At 40.0% G+C, this 12,139-nt stretch overlaps 1 protein-coding gene across 1 annotated transcript in view; it reads left to right on the top strand.

The window, feature by feature from the left end:
- Positions 1 to 988: 988 nt before the first annotated feature.
- Positions 989 to 12,139, top strand: part of hmcn1 (hemicentin 1) — a 61,830-nt gene continuing 50,679 nt past the window's right edge. The window contains exon 1 of the mRNA XM_028403671.1: positions 989 to 1,575. Coding sequence (XP_028259472.1) covers positions 1,320 to 1,575 — 256 coding nt within the window. The 5' untranslated portion in view covers positions 989 to 1,319. The remainder of the gene's footprint in view (positions 1,576 to 12,139) is intronic.

Genomic DNA, 12,139 nt, shown 5'->3' with positions numbered 1-12,139 from the left:
GATCACAGGGAGCATTTAGGTCTTTAGACATAGTCAAGAACTGCTGAGATTTCAAAACAAGCATGAAAATGAGGAAGAAAAGTGATTTAAGTGAATTGAAATGATTAAATTGATCCACTGAGGCTTTACACAGAAGAAAATAAAACAGAAAATATTGTGAGCTGCTGTTTTCTGTGTAAAAATGTCTTGTTGTAGAAAAGGGTTAGAGGAGAATAGCCAGACTGGTGGTAGCTGATAGAAAGGCAATAGTAATGAGTAACCAAATGAGTATCTCTTACAACCAAAGACATAATACATCAAACCTGGGAGCAGATGGAATACATAAGCAGGAGACCACAATTTTATTACTACTAATGTCAATGTCATTTTACATGAAGACATGGATCCATCCTGTTCAGTAAAGTTTGTCTCCAAATATGTGTACAAAGTCTTTTAGGCCTTGCTTTAAGTTTAAATGAATATTCTAACAACAATAAAAGCGCATCTTTTCCACAGATGAAAGTACACTGGCCCTTTTTTCATTGTTTGATCAGGATAAACTAAAGATCACTTCTACCTCGTTATTTGGACGCAGATTGACTGTGAAGTCAGAATACAACCACTAGATGGCAGTACAGCGATCCAAATCACCCAGAGCTGTTTTTGTCTGAGTTTATTTTATTCAAGCTTTATTCACATACTTCACGCTTCGATATTAAAACTCAGTTTAATTATTTGCATCAAATCAGAATCACATTTTGCCACCTGCCAACACAGTTTATAAGTAAATCCGTCAAAACTAACCAGTTGTGTCTGATTATTGTATACCGTCTCATATAAAGTGGATTTCTTTGTGTAACGTGACTAAGTACAGCATATTGAGGCCACGGTCCGTCAAAGTTACCCCCAGTCATTCTGTCCAATCACAGTCCTTGCTATTGTGCATTGGGATAGTTTGCGCCTTGGAGACTTTGTGGCCCACTGAGAGGTGGTCTTTGTATGACAGAGCTGAACAGGGGCTCCTGACTCTGCAGATCTGAGAGAACAGGCACTGCCACAGCTGCTGGGATCAGAAGTGGAGCTCACAGAGAGGTGAAAGGCTGCAACAGACTGCGGGAGAAATAGTGGAGACACAGGAAAACCGCAGCTGCGCCGAGGGCTTCTTTTATTCCGCTTTATCTGGCTGATGCTCTGCACTTCGTAAATTGTTCTAATTTTATTTTTTGGCCCATTACTGAGACCCCGATGTCTCTGCCTTTACCTCGACACTCACCCTGAGGTTTCCTCCTGCGAGAACAAAGTATCCAAGAACTCAGCCTGAGAAGACTCTCTGATCAGAGATGGAGACCAGATTGATGTGGCTGCCGCTGGTTCTGTCAGTGGCGTTTTCTGTCGGCCAAGACACGGGAACCGGGGCCACAAAAGAGGACGTCCCGGAGGGCGCATCCACCTTGGCATTCGTCTTTGATGTAACCGGCTCCATGTACGACGATCTGGTCCAGGTTATCGAGGGAGCTTCCAAGATTTTGGAAACATCCCTCAGTAGACCAAAGAGACCTCTGTATAACTTTGCCCTGGTGCCCTTTCATGACCCAGGTAAGAGTGATCGATTCATTTCCTCTTTCTGCATGACTTTACCTTCTGCAAATGTGTGTAGTTTTTTGTTATTTGGGTTTTGTAGTGGTAATAAAAGCAGGCAGAAACGTGAGAAATGTGATAGTTTGCTCACAGTCCGCCCTTTGAATGCCTAATGTTCCTCACACCTCCAGAGGGGGGACTCTGGGGGATATCGTCTCCACACACACAGATGTTCAGCCTGGCGGTCACTATCATTAGCATTCCGCCAGGGTTACTGTGTGGCTTAAGGTTTGCAATGCAGCTTGATGATTATCATCACCTTTGTGTGCTCTCTCATTCTGAACAGTAAACAGTATAACTGTAATAAGAAAAAAACGTTTCCAAGTAATCAAGAGAGAAGAATGAGGCATCACGGGCAGCAGTGTGGCATTCCATGCAAAGCTGGGGAACATCAATCATTTGAGCGTCACAACCACAACTTTCTCAGGTGGTGAGATGCTGTACAAAGATTTTAAAGTCCCAATAGTCACTAATGTGGGTGTAAAAACACTGTCTGAGGCTGTCTGTGAGCTGAGTCGGAGGTGAGAAGTGAAATTTGTCCACCTGCAAAAATGTCCTTTCAACAAGTGCTTTGAGTGTGTGTGTACTGGATACACTTTGAGTTTGTTGTAAGGCGATGCTATGAGAATTATGATCTATTTGTTTAAAATTGACTTTTCTTTTAAAGTGTAAAAAAATACACAAAGCGGTTGCAGACAAACTGATGTGAGGGAGAGGAAAAGAGATAAAAACAGGTGACCTGTGTGATGGTGATGACACAGATTCCTATTCCAGATGTTTTGTCTCTGCTAAATTTCAGCATGTCACAGATTCTTATGAAGCACATTTCCGTGTTCATTGATTCAATCTGCCTGCTCTGTGCCTAGAATAATAATTATCTTCAAGAAAGAAATATGCTCAGAATACACAAGTGTAACAAATGATGAATTCAATTTTGTGTGTCTCTAGGGGGGCGCGTAAATCTTAGATCATTAGCAGATGATGAAGGAGCTCTGATGCTCTGTATCTTGGACAAAAGCAACAGTACTGAGTAGTTTGCAGGATTCTCCTCTTACAGCGAACAGCAGCTAGATTCACAGCTTCAGCGCTGGCTTGTCTTTAAAAACCTCACGTCTTTGTGTTTGTCCCTCACCAGCCAGTGACGTTCGTTTGCTTTTTAAAATGTTTACGAGGATGTCAGAATGTGTTCTCCAAAAACCCCCAGGGGACTAGAGGAATGATTACCACAGCACACTGTGAGCAGGGGTAGCTGAGCATTTTGCCAAATGTTCTGACCTTGTGTCTCTGTTTCACTTTTTTTTGTCTTTTTCCAACAATATTCCAGACCCTTAGAGAGAATCTGTTTTGTTTTCATAGGGACTTTTATTAAGCGTTAGTTTTGTTCTGACACAGATCTATTTTCTCCGCTTTTCATCCGACCTGGCCTGATAACACCATCCCTCCTGTTTGATTTGGCTTCTTTTAAATCAGAGCTTCCCTTTTTATTTACACTGCAATCTGACACGGTAAACATTAGACTGTGTGTGTTTGTAATCTGCGGTTCCGACGGTCTTTGTGTGTGCTCGCCTGTGTGAGTGTGTGTGTGTGTATGTGAAGCAAGAGTGTCAGGAGGATGCCTGGATATTGGGGTCAGGCCTGTGTGGGAAGATCAGTCAGGAAGCCTCCCCCCTTTCCTCCATCCTGCAGGGGGAGAAAGAAAGAAAGAGGATACTTCACAAGTGATTTTACTGAGGTACAGAGGTTGTGTATTTAACACTACAGTCTGAAAACACAGCAATGAAACTGTGTCAGGGTTGATTTTAGTCACCCTGTTGGGTTTTTATTCCATACCTGGGTTATGGGCATTTGCTTAATGAGGGCTTTAGCTGCACTTTAACATCTCTTTTCTGGAGCTACAGTCAAGAGAATGATGACTAAGGATCTGTCTTTAAGGAATCTAGTTTTAGACAGAGAAGTTCTAAAGGTGTATTGCAAACAGACTTGTTGGACTCATGGAACATTTATTTGAAAGTTTACAGCCAAATAAACTTTATTTCACAACTCCCCTACCATCCCAAAGCCAGAAAACATGGTCTCTGCCCAACACTAATGTCAGCTCATGCAGTTTAAACAAAAACAAAACAGTAAGAAATAAACTACAGTGCGTGAAGATAACATAAGATGCGTGCATGTGGTGCTGAGGATCTGCCTTTCATGATTGCATTGCATTTCCCTTCTGACGTCTCACATGCACATGCTTATCCCTGTAAATACTGCCATGCTGTGACAGGGTTTGTTTGTGTGAGCCTTATACATGCTTGTGTGAGTGTTTAATTGGCTGAGGTTGAGATGGGTCAGAGCTCAGCGCCTTGGGTCAGTGGGGGACCAAATGCTGTCTCCTTGTTGCAGTGAGAAAGTCTTGAAGATGGTCGACATTCTGTTGTGTTGACTGGGAAATCCAGCATAAAGCAAGAGAAGGTCAAGCTCTGTCTGCAGCCTTCTGCTCTTTGAAATACTGTTTCTTATTTGAACGTTTCCTGCAGCCTTTTCAATTACTTTCAGTGAATAAATACATGCCCAGGTTAGTCCAGTATACCTCCCTTTGCTTAGCATGTTGTAGTGTTAGGACACAAGCCACAACAAGGGTTACAGTATCAGTATAGATGGGACACCCTTGTCTGTAAAGCTGGAAGCTTGTGTTATCCAAAGCCACCTGCAGGAGTAGAAGGTGCCACCAGCTTGGAGAAGCAGAGCATGGAAGCCTAGTAATGAACTGCAGTGTACAGATATCAGCCAACTGAAAAACTGTCTTTCATTTACCTACATTACTGTCAGTCAACCTTTTCTAGGGGGTGTAGTGAACTTGGTATATAGCTGTATTTGCAGCCACCACCACCATTCAGTGTTTAATTCAAATCTGAACTATTGCCGCAACACACCACATCACACAGCAACACCACTGGACAAATTGATTATGGCAGTGTATCGGCAATGACGTCTGGTGGCTTTGATGAGTGTTATGTTTCCCTGTATGAGACAAGGTAAAGCAGAGATAATGTATTGCTTGGCTTCTATGCTGGCATTCTTGAGTGCATGCTGGCCGCTGTCTAACATAGGTAATGCAATAACTATGAGAGTCCCTTATGCGACCCCACTTAAAGACGTTTTGTTTCATTTGAGCTCAGAGCTGTTTAAGTAGCATTGCTTTTGTGATTTAGTTTTCCCCTTTTTTCATTTTCTGTCTTCAGTCTTCTGGCTTTAAACATATAATACATAAAACATGGGCAGTGTGCAGGGGTACTGTGACAAAACAGTAATAAACATCTTAATGTCTTTTGACTGTTATGAATGTGCTCATGGGAACAGAAAGAGGGGGAATCATGCACAGACCCACTAATGTGATGATTAACTATATGAAATCAATAACCTTTTTTTTTTTTTAGAGATAAAGCTTTCCTAACCTTTTCCTGCCAATTATTTTTAGTTAGAAGGAGATGGACCAAAGCCCTGGGCGTGGAGTGATGAAAGGAGATGATGGAATACCTTCTACGTACTCCAAGATCAAAGGAGCTCAACTGAGGGCTCCCTTTGTTGGCATTTTTTTAACCATCCCCTATTCTCTTTGTGTCCTTCTTTCCAAAGCTGCAGGTTTTTTGTCTGAGATGCCTCACCCCTGTAAGATTACAAGGAGCCTGCATATAGCTGGACAGAGTCAATAATGATGCTATTAGGCAGGAATGCCGAAAGAGAGGAGTGAAGGTTTTGGAGAATTAGAGGAGGAGATCGGAGTGTGGCAGACTACAGTGTGTTTCTGTGTGTTCTGTTTGCATGGACCTACCTTAGGACACATGTCCATTGATTTTTTTTTCCTCTGACGTGGACTAAGGTGCTCTTAGCGGTATTGTCTCAACCCCATTTGGCTTTGTAATTGTTGCTTAGGGTTATCTTTCATCTCAGACGGCTGCACATACCTGGAACACTTTAAACATTGTTCTTTCTGTTCCCCCTTCTTCAAGTTTAAGACTAGCCCTATGGTTAAAGTGTGTTTGATTTTTAGGAAAGTAACATTTCCACCGATAATTCAGGAGACATTACTCTCCACCATGTTTCCCTTTAGGCTTTTTTTCTGAACTCTGCTTGAGTCTTAGCCTCATCCAGATGTCCTAAGGTGTCCTGTACCCTGCTTGTGACCTTCAGGTCACTTTGACATCACTGTCTGGGCTCTTGCTACTGATATCCTATTGACCTTCTGTGGCTGAGTGTTTTGGGCAACTATTTGAGCTTTGAGATGTGAGTCTGAGCAGAGAAACAAGCTGGAAACATCAGTTTGCAAACACATATATCATTATCTGGGAAGATCAATCAAATATGTGCAAGCTCACAGTCCTAGTGAATTACTTGTTGTTCACATTTAGCGTTTATGCTGTTTATTTTGCAGTTGTAATAACAAAATATTGACCCAATTTCCCCAAATTTGTCTGCAAGAGATACTGAAGAATGGGTCTGAGTTTGTATTGTGTTTCAGAAATGGATGTTGCTGCACATCTATGATGTGTATTTCCTGTTCAGGGGCAGCCATGTTTACCTTTACTATCCCTAACTCTTACCATGTGTCTTCAGTGTAAGCAGCAAGTCATTCCAAGTCCATTTACTCAGGCGAGCTGAGCACCCGAGGCGAGTCAGGTGATTTTGATAACAGCTGCCACTGACTGCCCTTTGTTGGTGGGGAGCAGCTTTTTAAATGCTGTTCTTGCAGTTTGGTGTGTCCACTATTGTATTAGTGGTGTGACTACAGAAGTCCTAAGCAAATAGTAATATACTGATGCATTTTTAAAGTTTGGATCTCAGACAACTCAAACTCACATCCAGCTGGAGAGTTTCCAGCTGCTGCTTGCCAGATTTACCAGCTTCAGACATACCCCTTGCTGTATATTAGTATTTGCCAGTCAGCATTTTTACAGCTTTATTACTCGTAGTAATAAGCAGCAACCCCAGCAACTTTTACTGGTACCCCTTCAATGAGGGCTTCCCTCAAATCAGCATGTTTGGATTTATGTCTAGACATTATTATTAAGGAAACATTTTTCCTTTTGATTTCAACATTTTACATCATACTTTTAGAGTCTGGAGGACTCATTTAGAACCTATTAGAGTAATGTCCTTATATGCTATGCCAGAGTTGAAAGTTCCCACGGTTTGGTATGACATGACTTCATGTTAGGTTTGATTACAGAGGCTGTGGTTGTTTTACTGTTTAAGTGATTTATGTCGAAACATATCTAGCATGATTGATTCATGATTGCAGACATACATTCAGTATATATACATGATGATTTATACTACAGTTCTGTATCTGCATAAATATAAATGTGTTCACTAACACATTCACCTCAACAGTTTTACAAGGTGATAATATGTTGTGTTTACAGCTTGTTAGCCTTACCTCAGATTGGCCAAAGCTATTATTACTGCAAAATTCTGTCGACTTGGTCTGATGTAATTTAGTGAAAAGGGCCGAGTAAGGCATTACATCCTTGTAAAAGGTTAATGATATTATTATGGCAGAACCACAGGTTTACAGCTGTACCTGAGCAACACAGAACGCTACAGGAAGGCTTTCCTGCCTCATGCTGTAAGACTGTACAACACCTCATCTCTGTGCCAGAGATAACACGGACTCACTGCTGTAAGGGACAGGTTTTGCACAAGATTTTGCACAAGTTTGAGGTTTTTTTTACTTTCAAATTGCACACTGTTATTCTTGTATATCATATCATTTCATACCAAATTGCACAATCCGATTTAGACTATATGTATACCTGCATTACAATTGCAAATTTTTGCTTCTGCACCTATGTTTATTTTTTTTTTATCTTGCTGTAAATGCTAAATGCATTATAGATAAATATATAGATACAAATTGGATAATTGCACCTTTGACTTTAACCTCTGTCACAAATTTGAATTGTGTTGAAAAAATGCTTGGTGCTATACGTTATGTCTTAATTACAACTAAACTGGACATTGTCATTGTCTGTTTGGACATATTTTTTCACTGCACAGAGGATTGTGGGTCAGAATGTGTAGAAAGTCATACAGTGTATGTTGCAAAAAGAAACCATATACAGGAAATCCTGGTACTGGTACACGTGGCATCTGGCACAAGCAACAAGTGTTTAGGGAATCTGAATTACAGGCTGCAAGGCTGAAGGTCAGGTAGTCAGGGCCCTCTGCCCCCTGCATGAGGTATGTGTAGTCACGTCATGTATCATAGAGGCCACCACAGAGTTTTTCAACATTTTCTATGCTATAACCTCATGTTATACAATAAAATAGCTGTGGTCATTTTTTATCACATATGATAAACCTGGTTTTCTGTGTGATTCAGATGATTTAAGTGTTGTTGGAACTCACTGCCTCAGACATCTGAGTGTGCATCTGTGTGTGGTATACAGTGCTGAGCATCTGAGTTTTCTATGTCTGCTTCAGCACAATTAGAATTTCCTCAGTAAAACAAAAGTGGCATACTGAGCAGAAAACACCACAAAAGTATTTGGTCATGAACTGTGCAGTTTTGTGGTTGTAATATTGAAATGATTGCCATTAATTTTTAAGTGTTCTGCTTCACTAAATGAATGCAATTACTGCAACTATAATTTCATATTTATTTGAAAAACAGATTTCTACAAACGTCACAGACAACAGTCTTCTCAGAGTATTTGCTGCCCTTTAATGGGTGGCATTTCGAGGCTTAACAGAGACAACACTACCTGATCCCGTCCCTAAGCCACGGCTTTGTTTTTCATCCTTTTCACCAGCCCCATGTTCTTCTGTTGTCAAGGAAATTCTGTGATGCATTGTGGGTAGGATGGGTTGCATGATTTGCTGCTGTTTTTGTGTTTCACTTTTTTTTTTAAAGGTGACATAGATGTGTCATAGATAGTGTCATAGATTAATTGCAGCTTGACCTAGAAGACCCACAGTCAAACAATACTGATAGGAACAAGAAGGTTTTCAGGTCATGGAAGGATGCCTCAGTGTACAAAGTGTGAAGGTGGCAAGTGAAGACACGTTAAGTCAACTGTGACAACTGTGATTTTGAACATAAATCAAGGCCCTCAGACACATGTTTCTGAATTTTAGGGAGCAGTACCGGTAGTTGTGCTGTTGGTTTTGACGATTGGGTCAATGTTACTTGAAAAAGTTCTCGCTTGACAAAGTTAAGCTTTAAATTGTGTAAAACAAATATTGGAGAGTTGTGCATCCATGCAGTTTTTATTGTCAGAAAGCCAGCGAGTAAGAGAGAGCCTGTAACTCTTTTTTGAATTGGGGAAGTCTTATTATATGAAACATCTGCTTTGAAAAAGGACTCTGGCACACAAATTGAAAACTCTATGAGGTAAAATTACATTTTAATAACCCTCAAAAATGAACTTGTAAAAAAAAAGTCTAGGGAATAAATACTCAATAATGAAAGAAAACTTAAGATGAAGTTCTGAACTAGGGTAGTAAGGTGAACTCTCTAGATGGAATTATCCGTTGTTTACTCTTTCCAGACCATATCCAGATCAGAGTTCAAGAGTACAGTTGGTAAACTGTAAAGGCCAAAAGTCAATCTGAAGACGGGGGTCTGAGAACATTGTAACTCATTCCACTGTGTGGCATTTTTCTTTGAAACTAGTAGGCGAGCTCAGAAGTCATCTCCAAGTCCTTTCCAGTCCAAGTATGTATACAGTGAACACAGGCAATGTAATAAATACTGCCATTTTTTTGCATTCTTGTGAGTCCAGAAACAGAGCTGTCACAGACCACAGAGACAAATCACACTCAACTCTCTCTTTTATGTTTTTCGTTGTAAAAAGCCACTAATCCACATGTCACACTCAGTCATATTAAGTTTATGGTCAGAATTAGAATAAAGGATTTGACTGCCAACATGTGACAGTGTTTATATGGATCCTTAGGACTTTCCACTCTGATCAATTCAGCTTGTCCTCACAAGAAAAACGACATTAAACGCTCCAATTTTCATTTCGTTTAAAAGCACTAGTGTTCAATGTGCACTCTTTTCTGGTCTGCATGTAAAATCTCCCAGCGTGGGTGAATAACGTAGCCAAGAAAATGGCAGAAAAGAAGTTAGCCATTTGGGTGGTATTGTCCACCTGTCTACTTCCATTCATGGACATCACAGTCTTTAAATGACCTGCACCTGACCTGTTATTGCTGCTTTTTTAGGTCTAGAAACCAAAGTTACTTGGGCAGGTTCATGTCAAAAGGCCATAATCTTTATCAACACGTTATGAAACAGACATCTCATCTGCGACAAGCTTCTCCTCCATTTTCTTGACTACTATAGTGGTGAGTCCTGGCCTGACTGTAAAAATGTACATGAACTTATTGAATACATAACATGCACATACAAACTGCAGGGCATGTTAAATGGCCTAAAAATGCACTGGAAAGAATAGGCTGATGTTACCAAGCAGAAGATTTTGATTTTCTGCAGGAGGTCTTTCCCTGCATAAATGAGCAGACAGCAGAACCACACATCACTGTAAATGACAAATTATAGATGTACACACACACAGCATACACTTAATTAAGACTTTCCCTCAGGCTGTGTCTTCTGTGTTCTCTCTCTGGCACCAGTTACACAGTCAGATGTGTAAGTGGTGGAGAGCTGTCATCTGTCTCTGGAACATGCTTCCCATCAGGCTGAGCATCTGGGAGGGATTACATGCCCATGTGTGGTGTGTGCATCAGCTTCGTCTCGCTATTTATTTGTGTGTGTGTGTGTGTGTGTGATTATTTGAACTGAGTGCCTTTAATAGAGATTTGTGGTTTTGTGGCCCATTGTCCTTAAGACACATCCAATTGTGTCTGGTGAAGCGAAACAGGAGATGCAAGAACTTGCAGAGTTTAAACTGCCTGGTGGTCTTTCTCTCTGTGTGATGCTTGTGGTGACAAGTTTCCATCACAAGTTCAGTTTGTGGGAGTTTGAAATCAAGCTTGTTGACAGCTTTGCTGCTCTGGGCTAAACCAGCAGCTGGTGAAGTCATGCAGGGTAAAAAGATACAGTTTGAAAGAGCATGGGCAAAGAAGAGAGAAAGAAATAAAAGAGGAATTGTACTGTATGCAGACTGAAGTGAAGATGTCAGTTTAATGCGACAGTTTGCATCAACACAAAATATGATCCTGCTTTTTTTTTAGTAGAATTAATAAGAATGTACCAGACAGATGGTGAGACAGGAAGTAGAGGTATGTTGTTTCTCACAGGATTTTTCAAATGTGTTCCATTAGGAGCACTTTATTTGGCAAATTCTTCTTGAACTACATACTTGCTAGAAGCTGAAAAGAATACCAAACATCCACGTGTGAAGCTGAATTTATTGGGCAGATAAAGTAGGCTCTGCTGTGACAAAAATCTCATAAGAGTTTAAGGTTCAGTTTGTTGAAAGGACACATTTCTGTAAGTGTTTATAGGAGTGTGGGCATGCTCATGTCACTGTCAACACTAAATAACTATTATATAGATATAATAGATATCTATTATATCTATATATAAAAATATCTATTTATAGATATAATAGATATCTATAAATAGATATTTTTATATTTTAGATTTTTATATAGATAATAATAATAATAGTAGGTAGTTTATTTTTGTCCCATCAGAGGAACTAACCACTGCTTCTCCACATTGCTGTCTTTTTTTTAAATACACACAGCGCATATGAATGTTGTAAAAAACAGGGTTTAATCTTTCATAAGGGTGCAATTTCCTTTTAAACTGATTACATCATTAGTGTTTGAGTGAAGCTGGCCAAGTTGAGAACATTTAATAAGGTATTCAGCTCTGTGTCAGGCAAAAAAGGAAGAAGAAATAAAAATAAATCACACAAGTTAACAGCGAATAATTAAGTAAATAAAGTGAAAATGATGTCATAAGGAAAGAGGGAAGAATGTTACCAATTAAATGCAGCACATGTTTTTGAATGTACTCAGTCCCATTTTGTTTTTAGTTTTCTTCTCAGGAGAGACATAACAAGTGAATGCACTCTATTAGTAATGATGGATCCACATATTGTGGTACTTAAAGAACACAATGTTGATGACCTTATAATCTGCATTGCTTACATGTGCTTGTGTGTCATGGGTGTAAATGCACTTGTGTGCCGTATCTGTAAACATGTTTGCTCTTATGTATGTAATATGGTTGTTTCTAGACACACTTTGCACACTGGCTCACACTCTGATTGGCCCATGTGCTGTTTCACATGTGTTTTCTCACATTAAGTGAATTATAGTTAGCTGTCCAGATGACAGCCACTCGTTTTTTGGCAGATTTTACCCTGAGTCAGCAGAATGACAGAAAGCAGTGTTTACAGCCTCTGCTGCTGTTAAGTGCAGTAGCAGCTATGTGCTGTGTAACCTGTTTTTTTTTATTTTTTATTTTTATTTTGTTGAATGGGGATAGGCATAGAAGTCCTGTATCTTATTCGACAAAATACTAACACACATTGTGAATCATTAAATTATTCAT

The sequence above is a fragment of the Parambassis ranga genome, chromosome 4 (genome assembly GCF_900634625.1).
Source record: "Parambassis ranga chromosome 4, fParRan2.1, whole genome shotgun sequence".
NCBI lineage: Eukaryota > Metazoa > Chordata > Actinopteri > Ambassidae > Parambassis > Parambassis ranga.
Note: the sequence above shows the minus strand (reverse complement) of the source record. Positions and strands in the feature narration are given on the sequence as shown.